Source organism: Dermochelys coriacea, chromosome 11 (genome assembly GCF_009764565.3).
Source record: "Dermochelys coriacea isolate rDerCor1 chromosome 11, rDerCor1.pri.v4, whole genome shotgun sequence".
Taxonomy (NCBI): Eukaryota; Metazoa; Chordata; order Testudines; family Dermochelyidae; genus Dermochelys; species Dermochelys coriacea.
This window is the reverse complement of record NC_050078.2, coordinates 63293832-63314461: the sequence shown is the minus strand read 5'-3', so window position 1 is coordinate 63314461 and position 20630 is coordinate 63293832. Positions and strand designations below refer to the sequence as shown.

The 20630-nt window shown below is 38.6% G+C and overlaps 1 protein-coding gene across 4 annotated transcripts in view; it reads right to left on the bottom strand.

The window, feature by feature from the left end:
- The window catches only part of PARD3B (par-3 family cell polarity regulator beta), a 644857-nt gene that overhangs the window by 55258 nt on the left and 568969 nt on the right, over positions 1-20630 (bottom strand). For 3 of the 4 annotated variants that reach the window (XM_038422313.2, XM_043505627.1, XM_043505628.1), the window contains one exon: positions 18029-18164. In XM_038422313.2, coding sequence (XP_038278241.1) covers positions 18029-18164 — 136 coding nt within the window. Of the gene's footprint in view, positions 1-9427; positions 11824-18028; positions 18165-20630 lie in introns of those variants that run through there. The other variant, XM_038422315.2, reaches the window with a different exon arrangement.

Below are 20630 nucleotides of genomic sequence, written 5' to 3'. Positions count from 1 at the left end.
TGTGACCGGAGTCCTAGTGGGGAGCCAGCTGTGGTCACTCAATTAGGGTGAACTGCAAAGAATGGGGCAGCCAAACCCCCAAAAGCTGGAGGATATTCCAATACTTAGATTCACCAAGCCAGCATAAAACAACTTATTACCTAGCTGGTTACTCAGAAGTCCAAACAACACAGTTCCCTTAAAGTGATCCAGCCTCAGGCCTCTATCCAGGTACCCATGTTGAATATGATGAAAATTTCTGTAAATCTTATTTCATCATATAAAATAAAAGGTTCTACCAATCCCAAAGGATTGGACACATTACTTCCCAGGTTAACGAATGGTTCAGACCTTACCCAAATACAAGCAACAGCCAATTCTTATTAACTAAAATCTAAAGGTTTATTTATAAAAAGAAAAGAAAAGAAGGAAAGGTGAGAGTTAAAATTGGCTAAAGGACTCAATTACATACAGAAATGGCAAAGTTCTTCACTCAGTGATGGAATAAACTGCTGGCTTAGGTCAAGTCTCTGGAGTACATCCACAGCACGGATGGGTCATTCAGTCCATTGTTCACAGCTTCAGTTTGTAGCAAAGTTCCTCCAGAGGTAAGAAAGAGGACTGAAGACAAAATGGAGAAGATGCAGCTGCCTTTTATAGTCTCTTGCCAGGCGGCCTGTGCTTCCTTTGTTTCAAACACAAACTGCCCAGCACATGGCTTGGAAGCCTCAGAGTTCTCTTCTGAGGCATTTCCCTGCATGCCTTGCTGAGTCATAAGGAGTATCTGCCTTCTCTCAATGGGTCAGTTGTGTAGCTGATGGTCCTTAATGGGCCATCAAACAGGCTAGGCAGTGCTGATGCCAAACTGTCTGGGGGTGTCACCCAGAAGCATGGCACAAGTTTGAAATACAGACATACATACATATCTACAACTCATAATACAAGGATGATACAAACATAAACAGATTATCAGATCTGGCAAATTATGACATCTTTGCAGATATCTTACATGGCATATCTGGTTCATTACTTCATGGGCGTTACCCCAGGAGCAAACATTTGAAATCCAGATATAGAGCCAATACGTATAACTTTAAATACAAAAATGATACATGCATACAGATAGCATAATCAGAACTAGCAAATCAAACTTTTCATAGACATCTTACTCTACAACCTTTGAACAATATTTGTTGCAAATATATAACAGTGGTTGCAACAATGATCTATATGGTCATATTTTAATCAGATAACGTCACAGTAAGCTATGGCTCTGTCAACTATGATAGCTGTATGATACTTTACTGGAGAAGTCTAAGAAGAAAAAATGATAGGCTGGTTGCAAATAATTTTCTAAACCTGCCAATTCTTCCGAAGAAAACTGCCCCCAAACCAAAAATTATGTGAATATGCCCACATAGATTAAACCTGGTGAACAAATATCTTAGAGCAGCAGAGGGTCTTGTGCTGGAATGACAAGGCCTGAGCTGTCATGTCCCAGCGAGTGTTGTCATGAACTGCCTGTTAATTGGGTATTTGGAAATACTTTCTCGGATTTACCTACAAATAAGTGGTGGTACTAAAAAAGAGTATGGCCACAAGTAGACAAGTGATTTCTTTCATGATGAGAATGAGACTACTTTGCAAACGGTAGTCTCACTTCTTTTGCTCAGGAAGGGTTTTATTTTATTCCTCCTTGTCCACACTAGACTTACAGTCTGTTCTCTGAATCCAACATAAAATTTAGGGCTAAGAAATCTACTTAACCAGGAACTATTTGGGCTACGCTGTTCAATGTGCGGGGCAGTGAGCACCTCTGGCATTGGTTGGGTATTTTTTGTACACAAACAAACCTCTAAAAATCTATATATTGACACAGGGAGTCCATTAAATTTCTCGGTGCAGGGACTGTCTATGTGTTTGTACATGGCCTAACATGAAGAGATCCTGGGGGCTTTGACTGGGGTCCCATGGTGCTAACACAATATAAATAATAATAATTCTCTTCCCATAACTCCCATGCCCCTTTTTCGGAGAGATCTCACTCTGGATGGCATTCTACTTCTCTGTTGGGTCCCACCTTGCCATTTGATAGGTCACAAATTCCCTGGTGAGCTCCTGGAGTTCCCTGCTATGTCCTTTCAGCTTGTGGTTTGTTAGAATGGAGTTATAATCTAGTGTAACACAGCTTTCACGCTGTCTGAAAACTCCAGCTTCCACTGAACTACACCAGGGAGGGCAATGATACAAAGCCACTACCTGGGATAGGGTAGGACAGGCACATGTAGGACACACAGGACATAATAATAGTTATACTCACCTAGCTCACAAGAGTGATGTGAGACTTAATGGGTGAGACCCAGTCCTTAGATATTCAATGAGACTTGTGATCCTAAGTCAGTCGGTGTTTTTTGAAAAGCCCACCCAATATCTACTCAGCACCCTGAGATCTTTGGACAGAAGGCTGAAAATAAGCATAGTGTGCTATATGCTTTGCTGCTTAGTACATTTCTTGTGATTATCTGTTTAAGGGCTTGCTCCAGATGCTTGTCTGACCTCCCTTCTCAAAGCTCTGCTTTTGTCTGTGAGCACTTCTAATCACATAGGGTTGCCATTCAGCATGCAAAAAGGAGCCAGGGTAAGAGGAATTTGCTCTTTGACCTGCAGGTCTCCCCTCTGCTGAGACACACTTGGTTTTTGTTTTCTATTAGGTGAAAATTGAGAAAAACTGAAGGAGGTAAAAATGAATTTGTCCCCATCTCCCTCTTGATGTTTTGTGCACAGGTCAAAATTCAAAACTCACCACTTTTACCTTCAGCATTTTAACCATTCACACAGCTCTAGTGACTGGACATTTTGAAAAACAGCCATTTGACTTGATACATTTTTCTTTTCTAGTCAAAGTGAAAGAAAGGGTGTTATACAGGGAAATGGATTTGCTGAACTCAGGGAGTTGGCCTCGGTGGTCTAACAGGTTTTTTCCACCCCTGAATTCTAGGATACCCTCATTACTATGTCTTTAAGACCTTCATCCAGCTCTGTTTCATTTTTAAATCAAAAGGCAAACATTTAAATTTAAAAATTCTAACTGTGTCCCTAGTTCAAAAGAATATTTCTGATGTTTTCCTTACATACAGAAAAAGGGATGTATTTTGGTTTCCTGGTTTTGCAATGAAAGTTGAAACAGTGATTTTGCGTTATTATAACACTCATCATTTCTCCCTCTAATTTGGATGGTTTTTAATAAAGCTCCATTGATTTCACTGAAAGAAATCTCTCCTGGCAAAAGCAGAACACACTCGCTGATTGCTAAATATGCAGCAATTATCATATTCAGCAGCACACTTTAATATCTTATTTATAGATGTATCTATCTATAATTTGCTTTAATTAAGTTGCATTGATTTTAATGACAGAAGCAGTCCTCAAAGAAGGGGCGAGTGTTATATGATCCCATCAATACCGCTCTGCCATTGTTTGGACATAGGATAGCACCTTCAATACTTCTCCATTGTATATTTTTTTCTTTTTCAAGTGGCTGTGATGGCAAACCCAAATGACATTCAATGGAAAACCTCAGAATTGCCTCTATTTGACTGAGATCACTTTGACTTTCCTAGTATGTGCTAAACCTACATACAGGATCGTTTTGGAGAATGAAGAAGGAATCAATGTTTTTCATGTGCTCATGGAACCGCACTATGGCTTCTGAAGAATTTCTTGCATTTGTTTCTATTTTAGATTAAATTTGGGGGGAGTGTAATTTTATATTTGTGTCTTAAATTATTATATGATGCCCTGAATATCTTATGTTGGGTGGGGAGGCAACTAATTCTTATCCTTAGCCTCTCCTTGAGAGCTCAAAATAATGAGCAAATATTTTAGGGACCTGATCCAACAAATGGCCGTGTGCGCGGTGACCTCTGTGTCTGCACAGAGCCCCAGGTGAAGGGTCAAGGCCTCACTTATTTTTAAATTAATGCTCTGTGGGCTCAGGCTTATAAGGTGCTGAGCATTCTTGACCTGATCCAGCAAAATACTTAAGCACATGCTTAACTTTAAGCACATTTGTAGTCCCATTGATTTCAAGGGGACTACTCACATGCTTAAAGAATTAGGTGTGTGTTTACATGCCAAATCTGGGCCAGAGTACTTAGCACTTTGCAGGATCAAAGACTACGAGAGCCTACTAAAAGCACAGTAATACCTTCTTTGCCCCTCCTACTATTTTTTGACAATGTTTGTCATAATTTTAATAGCATCAAATTCCTCTTGGCAGAATCCTGAGAGCTGAGATACACCTGCAGCTCTCCTCAGGCTCACTTCCTTTTTTCAGTGAAAACATATAATTAAAGCAGGAACCATACATGTTTTTGCACACACTTAACCACCATTCTAACAGTGGAGAACCCTGTGTCCCTATGTCCAAATTAATCCACAAGGGCTATGCTGATTACCCCTGTTGATGATCTGTCTCAAACATTTTTAGGACAGCAAGTAATATACTGGAATGTCTTTAAAACATTACCTCTCATGATCTTAATCTATCACTCACTCTTAGTGTGCATACATTTTTCACACAGAGTGAAAAATAAGCACTAGTTTTCTAAATCACTGCATTTCAGAATACATCAACATTAATTTTGTGAGAATTATCCATTTTAAAGAATTATCCATGTTAAAATGCAAGGGCATGATCTCAAAGGAAGAACTTCAAGGCAGCGATGCTAGCACATTTTCAGTTTCTGGTCATCGTTTTTCATTCACTGATTATCGCTATAAGCGTTGATTAATAGTTATGTTCATGCTGCTAGAATGCATTTCCCTTGGGTGAAGAAAACATTCTTGTATAAAGAAAAAAAGATAATAATCACACCAACCTTCCTCTTTCCCATAAAAAAAATGCACAGAGACAGGCACATCAGAGTTACTGATGATCTTGGTTTCCCTGGTTAGTGGTTTTGAACAGTTTTGCTTAAAAGATCAGCCAAAGCAGTCAGAACATTAATATGACAATCAGCTTGCTAGACAATTAAGTGTTTCTTAATCTCATGAGCCCTCTTCTTTTGTAAAAACAAACAAACAAAAAGAGATATAAACAATAGGGCTTAGATAGTGGTGTTGCTGATATACAATAATTTTGTTTGTCACTATCCCTCTTCCTTATCCCAAAGCCATCATGAAACGTCAATGACAACTGTGCATCAAACTTGAAACTAGTAGGGCTGATTAACTTAGTATTTATTTTTTCTCCTCAGTAAGGCCCTAGCTCTTACTCATTGAGGTGAACTTGTGATTTAGATACAGAGAAAAATTCTTTATAAAGACAATAGACTGAGGAACTACAAATGCAGAGGGAACTTTAAAAGGGAAACAGGCTGTTCCTATACAGTGGTTGGGTTTAAAAACATGGCAATTGCCGTAGCTAACTAGAAAACCTGATCTCATCATTTGCCGTATCCCCTATAACTAAAGTATAGAGAATTCAGCAAAGGGGGAGATGAAATTATCTAAGGCAAAACTAAAAAAGGTTTTGAGCATAGTCACTCTGAGTGGATATTCTGTTTTCTGAACCTCCGCTCAACGATCCCCTGGTCCCAGATCCTTGAGGGCTATCAGTTTCCTTTGTCCATGCTAAATTAGATCATTTCCTGGCCCGTGACTTTCTCCTTGGGTGGCTTTTCTTTCCATTAATCCTATAACGTGTTTTTGATAATTCTACCTCTTAATTGTCTTTAATGAACACCAGATTGGTGGCATCCTCACTCACAATACTTACTACTCACGGTTAAAACAGAGAAGCAGAGACCCTTCAACTAATAACAAAAGAACTTTAACCCGTCCCTCCCCAACCCCAACCTCTGTAGAGAGGCGGATATCATATTCGCGTTGTTTCTTCCTCAGTCAGTAGGTGCATTTCAATTACCTTAACATGGAACCAGATCAATTCACATAGTCTCACCCCAAAACTCGAAGAGGAGGAGCCATTTAACTTGTGATTAACTTTTTTGCGGAGAGGATTGGGGGGGGAAGAGCATAGGCCATCTCCCTTTTAAGTACTTTACAAAATGCTGTGAGCCATTTCTCCCCCATCTCTTCAAAAATCTACCTTAAAGCCAGCTCTTTGTGCTAGCCTAGGATTGAGAGGAAGCCCCTTTTGGCTCCTCCCCAGTCTTGCATTCTTTTGCTTTCCCCCTCACTGTAATTAGTTTACAAGACTACTTATCCACATGATTACCGCTTTTAAATTACAGTCTTCTTTTCTTTTACTCCAGTTCATCATCTTGCATCATTTTGGCTGGCTATCTGCGTACCCAGTTCTATCAGGCATTTTCTCATTATGTTATCTCTTAATATAAAGCATTCTGAAATACGGTACTTTACATGAGACACACTGTATGGAGTAAATTGAATTGAATTTTTTTCTCAAAGTCAGGGGCTTTCAGCATCTTTCTTCAGCTAAGTCAGCAGAGTTCTCAGCACCCCATGCCAATATGCAAGGGCTACTCTTTGCAGCACGTGCACTATCATTTAACTTTACTAAGGAAAATGGGGTTGTAATGTAACCTGGGGAGCAAACAGGAGAGCATCTCAAAATTTATATTCATTATTGTGATGGCAGGCTAAAGTCTCCAGTCCAGCTTTTGTAGCATTTAACGATCAGAATCTGACTCTGATATACTGCCATATCTGCCTGCATCTGGTGTTGATGCTGGATGCGGGGATGGTGTGTGTGTGTGTTGGAGAGGGAGGGAAATAGCAGGACATGGAACAAAATTGCAGAGCAAGTGGTGGAAATAGACAGTGACAAGCTTCCTACAGTTAGGCAGACTCACAGGGGAGAGAAAGCCTTTCATTGTCTATAAAATCTTGCCTTGCTGGAGGTCCTCAAGAGTAGAAGGGGTAGCCTAGAGGCAGTACATCTCTCACTTGTATTATTACATTCTAAACACTTAGCTACTATACCAACCAGTGCACTACCTCAGGGAAGAAAAGGAGGTAGAGGGGGAAAAACAGAACAAAGAAAAAAAGCAAGCAAGCTAGCAGATAAAAGTGGAAAACAAACCCCCTCCACTATCCCGCCCCCCAAACAGCTCATGTTAAAGAAAACAGCAAACAGTTATCATCAAGTTGTTAAAATTTAACCCCAATTCCTTCTATTGTGATTTAACAGCACACTGGAACAACCTTCTTAGAATTTCAATGGTTAGTCTGTATCACGGGGTATTAAATCCACCTTAATCCTGTTAAACACAGATATGACTAAAGAGTCTCTCTCTCTTGCAATGGCATTATGACAAAAGCTCTCCACACTGCCAATTCAATCTGTCTAAAAAAAAAAAAATCCCTGGATTAATACTGAGCAAACTGCATCAGCATGAGCAGGTTTCAAGAGCAGTTGCTTTCCATATGCTCTGGCATCAGGTTCTTTTGGATCCTGTGGTACCAGTCTGCAAATGCTACAGACATTGTTTCTCATGCTTGCAACTGCTGTTGGGTGGCGACCTTCCTTGTGTGCTGATACCAGTTGAGCAGTTGGTATAGTTTCTCTGTGATCTGGTTCTGTCTGTTGTTTGCTGGTACCAGATGGATACCAGATGGGGTATTGTGGGCAATGCCTTCCTTGTGTTCCAGTCCCAAAATCACTGCCGAGAAGGTCAGTCTTGTCAGTTAGTGCACTCCTAAATGGCACTTCAAAGAAGAACTCTGAAAAATCTCAACATCTGTTCCTTACTCCTAATGACCTTAAAAAAATGTTATAGTCATACTTTCCTTTACCCAAAGAGTTAGAATACATCTGCAGGAAAATACAACCTTCCAGCAGCTTGCAGACATCAAACTCACTCCTGGCTAATGGCAGCTCCAGAAGCTACCACCTCAACTACTACGGTCAGGACTGAATGTGAAGTATAATCAATATATTCTTTTTCTGTGATAGTGCCACAATACAGAAGTTCCGAGATACAGTAGGGCAGCTTTCAAACAGTATTTTTAGTGGCAAAATGGAACAACAAGAAAACAACTTTAAGCGCCTCTGAACAGTATCAGGGATACCTTAATATTGAGCACAAAGCATGGAGAGAGAAGAAAAAAAGAGAGAAAGCAGTGGAGGAGACCTTTATAAGTATTAATTTTTTATTTTGATCTTTTGAGATGTTGACCTGATTATCAAATTGGAGACAGAAGTAAAAAGGTTAGTTAGGGGTTCTGAATGCTGCATACCACAGTTACTTCCAATGCCATTTTGTAAGATTTTTTTCTAAGTTTACTTAAGAAAATACAGGCGCGCTTAGTTAAATTATCTATACATTCAGCACTAAAATGATGTCTGATGGAAAATACACCATATCAGAAAATATAGAAAATCAGCACATCAAAGCATATTCCCCACCCCCCCAATTTGCTTCATAGAGAAGTTATGATAAACAGGTTATGTGTTCCCTAAGGTTACCATGGAAACTCTTTCTTTTCAGGCCATCATTTACAAAGGTAAAATTTGCATTAAAATATGATGGAATTTGATTTTTTTTTTTAGACTCAAGTGGGGTCATGCTCCCATACAGTATAGCTATTATTTCAAACTTGGGAACATATGTTGAAGGGAGAGATCTATTAATCCCTGCAAGCACCTGGGTGACCAATTACAGTTTAATTGCTAACTTGACAGGTATCTCCCTGGCAAATTAACGGAAAATACTTTGAAAATTAGCTTCTAATGCAAATAGAAATGTTAATATGGATCTGCTAGTTGGTAGCCACCAAAAAGTACTTTATTAATTCCTGTGTAATCATTCCTCAGGAAAGGCGGAATTTAGATTGTCAAAATTTCTGTTTTGCTGACGGCAGGACAGATACGTAGGGCACGGTCATGTACTTTGAATGATACATGTGTACCACTTTTTTTGGAAAATATGTTGTAAAATTACTGTACCTTAAATGTAATTCAAGTAGAGGTATCCATATTGAATAGAAGCAGTAGTGTCTGCAGGGGTCAGGCTCTGCTTAGCTTGTTTTGAGTGACCTAGGGTGAAATAGCCTTCTGCCATTGACTTCACTGGGGTCAAAATTTCATCCTGATCTTCATCTGCTGTTGCCGTGATTTGTTCTTGGGAATAGCTTAATGTGTAAAACTCACTCACTCTGTTCTCAGATACCAAAGGCCTCCATGTCCCAAAGTAACTACGCTCACATTAATTGCAGATACTTTCAATGACCTACAAGGGGGCACATCTAATAGCCTGCTGAATATATGATTATATTGTTCACAATAATGCAATGTATAATACTTATGACAATCACTACTTTTGGCACAGCAAATATAATGCTGAAACATTTAAGAGTAGAACAACATACTCATGATCAAACCTGGACTAAACAGAATGTCAGCAGAAATCCTGGAAGATCCTCTCTTTTACACAGTCACACACACGACTAGCAGATATTGGTGGTATTAATACAGAATTCAATATACTATTGGTAACACATTTGTGGTGACCTAGCACTTCAGGGTTAACAGATTATACACCATGATCACCTGGGCCTTAATGGAGGAGGTTATAGAACCCATAACCTTCTGCCCCAAAAAGCATTCACTCCTCTACCATTTGAGTTAAAGGAGAATTTAATTAGCTATTGCCAGTGTGGGACATATGACATGAAATTCAGCAGCAATGTAGTGGCTGTGACACATATACATGTTAGTTAGACCATTATTTACATCACAACAATAGAAAAAGGTAACAAAACATATACTGTGGCATTTGCCACACTAATTGCCCAATAAATGAATGACTGATCAACAAGTACCATAAAAACACAAAAACCAGCTTAACATCAAAGTTGATCCCTCAGATCAGGTTACTTTGAACAAGTGTCTGTTATCATGACTCAGACAGAATCCTTCTTTGTACTGGTAAATTCCTAAGCAGAGAGACTTTAAAAAAAAATCCAATTTACTAAAGTATACATGCACATAAAAAAAAGATTTTAAAATTAGAAATGCAAACACAGAAAGAATTAACTAAGACTCTTGCAGAGCCCCTTAACACAGCACATTCACTAGATGGGGGAATGATTTTTAATTAGATGTTTGCAGTGTTGTGGTTGTTATGCTGGACTCAGGCTAGGAGAGACAAAGTGGGTCAGCTAATACCTTTTATTGGACTAACTTCTGCTGTGAAAGAGATAAACTTTTGAGCTCCACAGAGCTCCGTGGAGCTTGAAAGTTTGTCCCTTTATCAACAGAAGTTGGTCCAATAAAAGATCTTACCTCACCCACCTTCTCGCTCTTTTCATTACATCACATTTTTAGCATTAAAGGGTCAGTGCTCCTTTTTCCAAGCTCCCATTGACAACTAGAGTTGGTCACAAAAATGTGGACTGAAAATTGAAAAAGAGAATAGGTCTTGGACAAAAGAACCAAAGTCATGAAATGCATCAGCCTGACCTGGTAAATGGAGTTTTCTTCTCCCATTTTTTGCACTGTATTTCAATGCTGTCTTGTTATTAGATTAGCATTTGCACTTCAGACCTTATACTAGGAACTAATAAAGTTATCCACCCAATCTCTCGGTATCTGAGTCACTGACTTTATTTTTCATTCTAAATAATTATAACAATGTTGCCTGTTTGTTGAGAAAAATCAAGCCTCTATATATTCATAGATAATTACTTATACACAACATCCAGCAATACATTCTAATTACTTTTCATATCTTTGCTGTGAAGAAATCTTGAACTCTCTAGTGTTCTCAACTGCCTGACAACAACATACCCACGCTACTTTCAAAGCTCAGTGCTATTGGACTTGTGGCTATGATGTAATTTAACAAGCAGTTCTGCTAATGCATTTTGCAGTGAACATTTCCTTCAGAGAAACTTTAAGGAAATACATCTTACAGCTTATGCTGTAACATAAACAAAAAACAAAACAAAACAAAAAAAACCCCAAACCACACCACAAAAAACAAAACAAAAAACCCACAACCTCCCAACTTTATAGATATATCATAAAAAGGTCAGTCCAAAAATTAATATTTTGAAAATATATTTTAAAATATCTTCAGTAATCACATTTAACTATAGCTATGTTATTTTACAAATGAACTTTGGCATATTCTCAATGAAATTCTTGCTCTGCATGACCCATCTCATTTTTGGCCTCTGCTTTATTCCATGAGTTCTGTATAAACCACTGTGGGCTGCTGCACTGAGGTTATTCTGAAAGTTACCTTCAATTACCTTAAATGGACAAAGTTTTGAAAGTCCTACTCAGAATGCCTATTGATTTCAGGAAGTTTTCCTACGTAAGGACTGCAGGGATATGGAACATTTACCTTCTCATTCAAAGTAGAAAGGTAATTTTCTGGACCTTCTGTAAGATATTTTAGGGAACTTGACAGATCAGTATCACATAAAAATGAAGACATACAATATAGAGAGATTTGTATACAACATTGCAAGAGTTAGGAGGCAAAAAAGTCAATTTATTTTTAATTTTAATATTAAAAGTAAAACCTTTTGCAACTCCTGACCATATGGGGATCTGACTGAGCCTTGATGTAGGTCTATCAGACCCCAACCCAACAAAGTACTTAAGTACCTGCATAGTCCCACTGATTCCAGGTGCTTAAAGTTAACTGCTCTGCTGACCAAGTCCCATTCCAGAAGTAAGAAAAAGTCCCTTAATAGTGGCCTGAGGAAGAGGGAGATCAGTTTTAAAAGGAAGTCTACTTTTTGTCCCTACTGTAGTCAGAGTTGTGAGCAGCTATATTTGATCCTATGGTATATGGGGCATTGACTTGCTGGAGGTCAGGAATTGAGCCGTCATCCAGGAATACATTTCTGCAAGGGAAAGGGAAGGTTCAAAGAGAGAAATACTAGCTCTGACAACTTCTCATGAATGCTCAGCGTTAAAACCCTAAACCTCGTTCACTTTCCCCATGATTCACGCGCTCTCACATATGAGGCCAGCCTGAGAGCTGGCATATTTATGAGTGTGTGCGCACACGCTCATATGTGGAGTGATTCTTAGAAAAGCCAGCAGGTGGCTAGAAAATTGGAAAAGCTGGACTAGAGATGGTTTGCCAAAATAAAGGAAATAATTTTCAAAGAGCAAGCTACCTTACCACTCAGATAAACCACATTGCCCCACTCGCAAATACAAAGCCACAAATAAATACACGTAGGTTCAAGCTTTTAAAGGGCCATTTTTATATGCAGAAAACTATGCACCAAATTACATGCAAATGCCTGTTTGAGCACACAACTGGCAGTAATTGCTCACACATCCCATGGCAGAATCACTTATTCAGTAACTCCACTGATCACAGAGAGTGTTCTCTGTGTGTGTATATCAATCTCCCCTCTGTTTTTTCCACCAAATGCATCCGATGAAGTGAGCTGTAGCTCATGAAAGCTTATGCTCTAATAAATTTGTTAGTCTCTAAGGTGCCACAAGTACTCCTTTTCTTTTTGCAAATACAGACTAACACGGCTGCTACTCTGAAACCAATTAGATGTTTGTTTCTGATGTCCCTTAAACATTTCAGCTAAGTGGGATAGTTTGTACTTAAAAATTATAAAATAAAACCTCTGGGTTTCTTTATAATACATCAACACATGCGGCAGCAGCTGTCATGTTTTTTGTGATATTGTGCTCAAATTCTCAGTTTGAGAGAGACGAGATGATCATTCACTAACTGCAAGAGATGTGACCACTGCAGCATGTGTTACTATATAAAGTTCTCCTGAGTGTGCTGGGAGCTCTTTAAAGATGACTTCATCCATATATACGAGAGGCACTGCTGATGTATCAAAGTAGTAGTCTTTTACAGCAGTAAGCAAGGGAAAGAAACAGGATATTATTTGCTTCTATTGAAATCATTTACTTGGCGATGTAACAGAGAAGCTTTAATATTTGCTCCCCTCAGACGCCAACTTCTACATTTAAATATTGTGAAAAGCAACATCTTGATTTTCAGAATAAGTGACACTACGTATTATTGGAACTCAACATAATTTTTAAGGCATGTCGGCTACCCAGTGGAGTTTATTAAGATGCTATGTAATAGTATTGCTTTCCTTGGTAAAGAGAACTTTGACAACGTTTAGCTTAGAGATATCAGTATTTCAGATTCAGCTCTGGTTTAGATATTTTGTGCCTAATTCAACCTTGGCATAACGAGGAGTGACTCCAAAGAAGTTTATGGAATCACTCATGCTTTCCACTAATAATGGGTAGATTTGGGTCTCTTTGTGTGTCCTTTCTGGAACAGTTTATTTTTCACATGAAGTTTGGTTAAGATTTCACCACGACAATCCTCCCACATCCCCAAAAAATCAGAATCTCATTGCTTAGTCAGAGCAGATGACATCGTTTCAGAATTATCCCAATCCAAACTCTTCACAAGTCCAACGGAATAGAAGCATTGGCCAAAGGAAAGTTCTTGATTGGTAAAAACACATTTTAATAGGAGGTTTTAATCATCATTAGTCATATGATGCTTTCGTAACAGCACAAATGTTTCTGAATATTAGTTTTCAAAGTTGCTCTAGTCTAAACAAGTTTTCTTTTCCCCTAAAAAGAATTAAATGTATTCAACTGAGTAGTAGTCAGCAGCCTTTCAGAAAATCTGGAATCCATAGGAGCTCTCCTATGGTTTCCCATAGTACACAGAATTGTCATTTCTCCCATTGCACTAGAAGACAAGAATGTTGTTATTCTAGAAGCTGGAATTTTGGTTTTTAACCATGATCCAACACAAACATTTGTGGTTTTTGGGAACCTAACCTGCTCTAAACTCAACATCCTGAAGCTGGAATTAATTGCTCATTAAAACACAAAGAGCTCCCTTTTCACTCCAAAGTAAGCATAGAACCTTTTGACACATTATGGAAAAATAATGCAGTTCTCAACCTTCCTTTTTTCTGTTTGGTTTTTAGGTTTGGACCTTTGCCAGCTGCACAATAAACTGCTTGGCCTTTAACACAAAAGGGTATGATTCTTCTTTTCGTTACCTTAATTGGGAACTGACAAAACTCACTACATTACAAATTTGCTTCAATCAAAACCTGTTGACAGATAATATATTAAGGCCTAGTGCACAGATCTGAGTGTAGATCAGATAGCTGAAGAAAGGATTTTTTCTTTTCATTTTTTGTCAACGTATAAATCTAATTTGCAAATGAGAAATAAAAAATGGTAAGATCTGCTGTATATAAAGTATCGTATAGGATATTGTCAGACTGCTGCAGTTACCTACAGATGAAGAACCATGCTCAATTTGTAATGAATTATATGCAGTCCCTGGAAGAACATGAACAAAATAAGGCTGCAGGAAGAATTTAATGTCATAGTGAAGACAGGACTGAGGTTTTAAGTAACAGGATTGGTATGAAATCTGTGAAACAATCCAAGTAAATCCACAAATAGGTTTTTTATTCTGAGTTTTTTAAACTTTCTCTCTCTCCCCCCCACATACTTCATTGCTTTGATTGAACATTCATTCCCCCCCACCCCTCACTTTTTTGTTTTTGTTTTCTTGTTTCAGTGAAGCAATGGGAAGGACAGCACCCATAAAATGTGCCTGCTGTAACTTCCTCCAATTCCTAAAGTGACTGTCCTAAGTTCCTATGGCCCATCTCTAACAAAGTTTTCTTAGGATTTGATCAATTAGCTCACTTTAAGTCAATGGGACTCTCTAACGGGCTTTGATCAGGCTCTTAAAGCAATATTTTCATGAAAACGTGCATTATTTAACTGGTGGGCTATTAAGACTTATACATACGTGCATGCACACACTCACTGACAGGAAAACCAGTACACTCCAATTATACATCCACACTGTTACCAGTGGATTTCAGTTCTTTCAATGAAAATAAAACAGCCGCCATTTTTTTCTTGGAAAATATTTATACTTTATAGTCAGCATCTCTCTTTCCTTAACTGGGCCTAGAGAAATAAAGATGTTTCACTTTAAGCCATCTACCCCTTGTGAATCTGGCTTATCATTTTCCCCCAGAGTTATGAAGCTGGAGAGAGAGAGACACTAAAGAGTGCAAAACCAAACAACAACCCAAAAAACCAGAGTAACTGGAAATAATTTTGAAGTTTTATGCTAGATAGAACAAACTGCCATATAAATGCATCTCTTAGACATATTAAACTGAATTATTCAGCTGTTTCTTAGAAAAAAAAACAGGCTGAGAAAGAGGGAGAGCAGAAAAAAGAGCGAGGGAACGACAGAGCAAAAATATATACAACAACAAATGAGAAGAACAGAGGAGAATTGAAAAAACCTGGAGGTTGGGGGAGGAATGAAGAGAGACTAGCAAGCTTATTTAAAATGAATTTTTGACCTTATTTTTAAAACATTTATGGATCCCAATTGCCTGTCATGAGATTACGTTCCCTTACAATGCTGGCTTTTCAGCTGGCTCTGCACTTTAACTTGATTTATCCCATTTTTTAAAAAGTAGATTGTTAGAAATACCCTTTCCACCAGAAATTCTGTCCCATTATAGTGTCAGCTAAAGGCCACTTGTCAATGTCAGCTTTATAAGATAGAAATATGCGGCATGAGCTCTCAGACTTATTTTTTGGAGAACAAGCCCTAATGTCCATCTCTGAACCTCCTGCTTGGCTGTGGATAGTGTCTTCTTAATCTTGTGTTATTTTTCAATTTATCTGAATGTTTCATTAGATGGTGTACAGTGATTACAGCAGCTGCTGTACATTAGCAAGACATCTTAAAGGAAAACTGGCTTAGGTATCATGCTGACTGACAAAAGCATAGTATTAAACTTATTTAGTATTAAAAACACATCAGGAGGCCTCTCCTCTTCTCCAGCTGTGAGAAGAAAAGCCCATAAAGCCCATAACAGCAGGACTTCCTCATGCTCAGCTGCCTGCTGCCTCTTTAGGGGAGAGATCTGACAAAGTGGAGACTAAAGTAAGTTTTTATTTTTTTAAAGTGATGGAATTAGTCATCAGATTGTCTCTTTGGTGAATGGTGAACAGAGGTTGAGGAAATCAGTTGTTGCTCAATCTGTGTTACCATAATGCTGTCAGGGGTCAGTGTTAAAACCAGCAGTGTAAGCGCCCTAAATCAGAGGGCTGCTCTTGAACTAGCAACAAGTGTGAGGACAAATGGAGCAGTGGCCACCATTTTTCCTGGACCAGAATATGATGCAATACCAAACTGGGGATGGAGAGATTGTGGCAGGCAGGAGATTTTGCTATTGTATCCTCCCAGTTGTTGGTACTTTTTAGAGAAGGTCAGACACTCAAGGCCTTTGAAACTTTACAAACGACTTCGATTGGTGGAACTACTTAGATATTGCAACAAACTTCAGCCATCCAGGTAAAGTTAGAGTTTAGAGCAGACACTATATAGCAGGTCTTCCTCTCAACAAAAACAGTTAAAAATTCATGACTTAGAAAGAGGAACAGAAACTATCTTGATGTCTCTAATGTTAATCAATCTAAGACTGCGAACTTTAAAGCTCTCTTGGGTGCTTTGATTAAGGACATCTTGCCTCACAGGAAAAACGAAGCTTTGGAAAATCGGTAATCTTTGGGCATTACATTTAATAGAAAAGGCTTAAAAGGGATTACCTACAAGGGACCTTCGTGATTCTTTGGAAATTATATTGGACCATAAATCTGAACCTCTTCCGAGGGGTAATAGAGCCTTATCAGTTTCAGATAAGAAATGGAAATCCTCAGTCTGCTTTAGGTGCATCATTGGCCAGGTCTGGAGTATCTGCCAAGACACTGATTATTTCTTTAGCCTCTGTTTTGGATAGATAGATATATTTTATTTAGATTATAAATTTGGTTTGTAAAAAGATTTTTTTAAAACCAAGAATGGAAATTTAACAGATTCCCAAATTTGGTTCACAACCTTAAAGCCCTTAAAGATTTCAATTTTTCATTCAAACTGATAGTCTGGCAAGTTTGGGGAATACTGGAGACAGTGATTATGTTAGTACTTATAAAAATTCAGTTATACTTGGGTTTTAACAATTTTTAAATTGTTACGTTTGTTTTTTAAAATGAAGTTTGAGTTTAGTTTAAATTGCACCACATAGTGCAGCAAGCCACAGATTTGAATGTCTGAACATTGACTGGCCTTATTTATTTTTAGAGTCCAAGCGCAACCCTGAAATTCTTCTCCAGGCAGAACTCAGAGAGCTGCAGGACCCCAAAATGGTCTCCTATGATATTAAGGACATTCTATATATTTAAGACATCAGAGGAGTCAGGAGCATTGAAGTCTATTGTTGGCTCTATACAACACTGACACGGTATGTTCTTGGGACAGTCACAGCACTTTGTTCCCCAGCATCCCTAGCTGTAATATGGGGAAAACGGAATTTTCCTACTAGACAGTTGTGTTATTAGACTGAATTCAATCCTATTGGTAAAGCACTTAGAGATCCGCTGAGTGAAGGCTCTATAAAAGGGCAAGATACTAATTTTTTCACTTAAAATATGAAACTAGGAGAGGCAGGGGAAGCGTTTGGCCTGGACTGTTAATGGCCCTGGCAAGGGTGTACAAGTGGAGGGTGTATGTAACTTTGCCCCCCACACTTGCGTCTCCTCATTCCCATGCAGCAACCAGGCACAATTTGAGTCTGTGTTCTCCTCATCCCCTCATCACCCAAAGGGAAACAGCAGGATGAGCAGAGGGACTGTACTGCATCCTGCTAAGAGACCTAGTGTCACCTTGTGTGCCTGAATGTTTTGGGAGGAATCATGCTGGCTGGGACCATGTGCAGTGAGTTGCCCCCGGGGATGGTGCAAATCTGGGCCAGTGCTTATGTCTAACAGTGGGTAGACACGACAACATTGGAAATGACTCACTTTAGTAGAGTTTAAATTATATAAATGATTTGTTTGATAGGCTGGAAGTACTCAAATATTCATGGTAAACTGATACAGAGACAAAGTATCTGGAAAACAAAAAACAAACCAGCCAGTATCTTCTGCAAGCTTTCCTTTCTGCAAAACGATTTGCTGGCTAGCATTTTGCTATGAACCTACCCAGTGCTGATCATAATCAGATGGCCATGTTCTCATCTCATCATCCTCGTAGAAAGGTAAACCGTCTCGCCTGGCTTGATGGTATTCCTTCCGTAACTTCTGGATACGGTCTGCATTCCCACCAGCTGGACAGCCACTGGAAAATAAAATTATAGATTACATATGTACAATCCCCACCCTCCACATAATGCTGATATCAATGTGATAAACATACCATGTAACTCTAATCCTCTCACCTGTACTCTGCACATTCATTCCTGTGAAAAATGACAAATGGCTCCCATATTTAAATAAACAATAATAATAATAATCTGCCACAGAAATATTTACTTTTTACTCTAAATACGGAATTTTCCCTGAAATAGCATTTGGCTGAGGTAAGTAGCATGCAGACCTGGAGCAGTATAAGCTTTCTGGTCTGATATTTCATGAGCTACTAGGGCTATGCTCAAAAAAGTTCTATACCATAAAAAAGACAGGAATCCCACTCTGAATTACAGAAAGAACTAAAGTTCCAGCCTTGAGAAATGGGGGGGGGGGGGTGGGGAGGGGATGGGAGAGAGAGAGAGAGAGAGAGAGAGAGTCAAACTGTAAAATGGTGATATTATTACATACAGAAGAGTAGCATCTGTTACTTTTAAATGTTTGTAAAATGTATTCAACCCTAATACTGCAAAGACTTACACATGTGCTGAACTTTACGTACTGAGAGTAATCGCAATCAAGTCAATGGAGCGACTGAAAACGCGCGAGTTCAGCACATGCACAAGTATTTGTAGGATTAGGGCTCAATACATTTGACAAACATTTAAAATGATCTGCTACTACTTTCCCATATATAATAATGTCACTATTTTATAGCTAGACTCCCCCCCCCCCAGGGTTGGAATACTAGAAGCACTGTCTACATATCTATTTTTAGAGCACTAGCGCAAGCCCTGCTAGTCCGGGTCTATGGAACTCTTCTAAAATAGTTTTTCTGTAACATTTTGTATATGGAAAATGCAGACTACATGGCAGAATAAAGGTTTTATTGGCATTTATTTTAGACATGTGCCTAATGGCTCTGCAGTATGGTGGACACCCCAAACCGCAGCTCATAGGAACAAAACCTTAATATTGAGGCAGAATCATATATTTCTCTTATCCTGCAACCTTAACTCTTCCATTTTGTGTGTATGCAAAACAATACAGATGCTAATCACATAAGCACATGAACCATGCATAGGTGTGCCAGGGCAAAGTGTAGGGAATCTTCACCCTGATATATATTAAAGGCTGTATTTGGCACCTTTTCTTTAGCAAACCACAGAGTCAACCCAAATTCACCTGCAGTTTGCAGCGATAAGATTCAACAGGCAAATATAAGCTAAAAATACTTTAGAAAGAAAAGTTACTCATTTAATAAAGGCAGACCTCAGCAATGTGCTCTATTTTATCCATAACATATAAACAATAAGCATAGCTTTTGGGGGGAAAATCCTGATTTTTCTGTCAACACATTTAAAGAGATTTTTGCTTTTTAAGGCCAAGTCCCCCCCTTTATATTGGGAGAGAACTTAGAGCTGTGCTAGTGTAACATAAAACAGTCTCACTGACTCTGGAGTAATGTGAGATGAATATGATGCCTTCTCCAATGCTCATGCAACAGTTCTGAATTTCAACTTGGCTCCTGACAATTATGTGAATATATGAACCACATTCAAACTCACCAGATGAATTCAATCAGTGCTGTGCAAATATCGCATACATAATCTATTAGTTTACCCCAAAGAAACTGAAGCATTGAATTCAGACAGAATGAAGTCATCAGTAATAAAAAAAAGAAAATGATAAGGCAATATTAAAAAAAATCCACAATTTTCCAACATTTGTGGGGAAGATCATATGTTGCCTGTAAACTATTCTCCCATCTGCCTATAAATACATAATTAAAAAATATGGGTTTGATCAGATAGCAGTTCTCAAGTAGGAGAACAGTAGAAGAATACCAATTCAAATGCTTAGGATGCATGTCTGCTTATGCTGAAAAGAAGCATGACCTTACAGAAAAAATATAAAAACAATATCCCAATCAAAGTCAATTTATATTAAATAAACCCATTGGAACTACTCATTTAGGCTTGTGAGTGAAGGAGACAGAACTATTGCAGGAGCCCAATCTACAATTTGAGGTCCCCTCCTGAAAGAGCTAAAAATGACCACAGACTTCACCGCTTACACAATTTACTGCATAACTAATTTCATTGACTTAGCTTCTCACACAATAAGCTCTTCACACTTAGAGTTACACAATACACCTGATCACACACATTCACATAAAAAATTTAAGAAGGCTATGGAGTTGTCACCTGTCAAGAAAAGATTTCAAGTGAACCGCCAGAAGACTTTGTAGCAGATTTCAGAATGATTTTCATTAATTTAATGCAACTGAATCAGAAGTGGCTGAGGTTGGCATGAATCACAGAATCATTGAAATGTAGGCCTAGAAGGAGTCCCCTACACTGAGGCAGAACCAACTAAGCCTAGGCCATCTCTGACAGGTGTTTGTCCAGCCTGTTCTTAAATACCTCCATTGATGGGGCTTCCACAACCTCCCTTG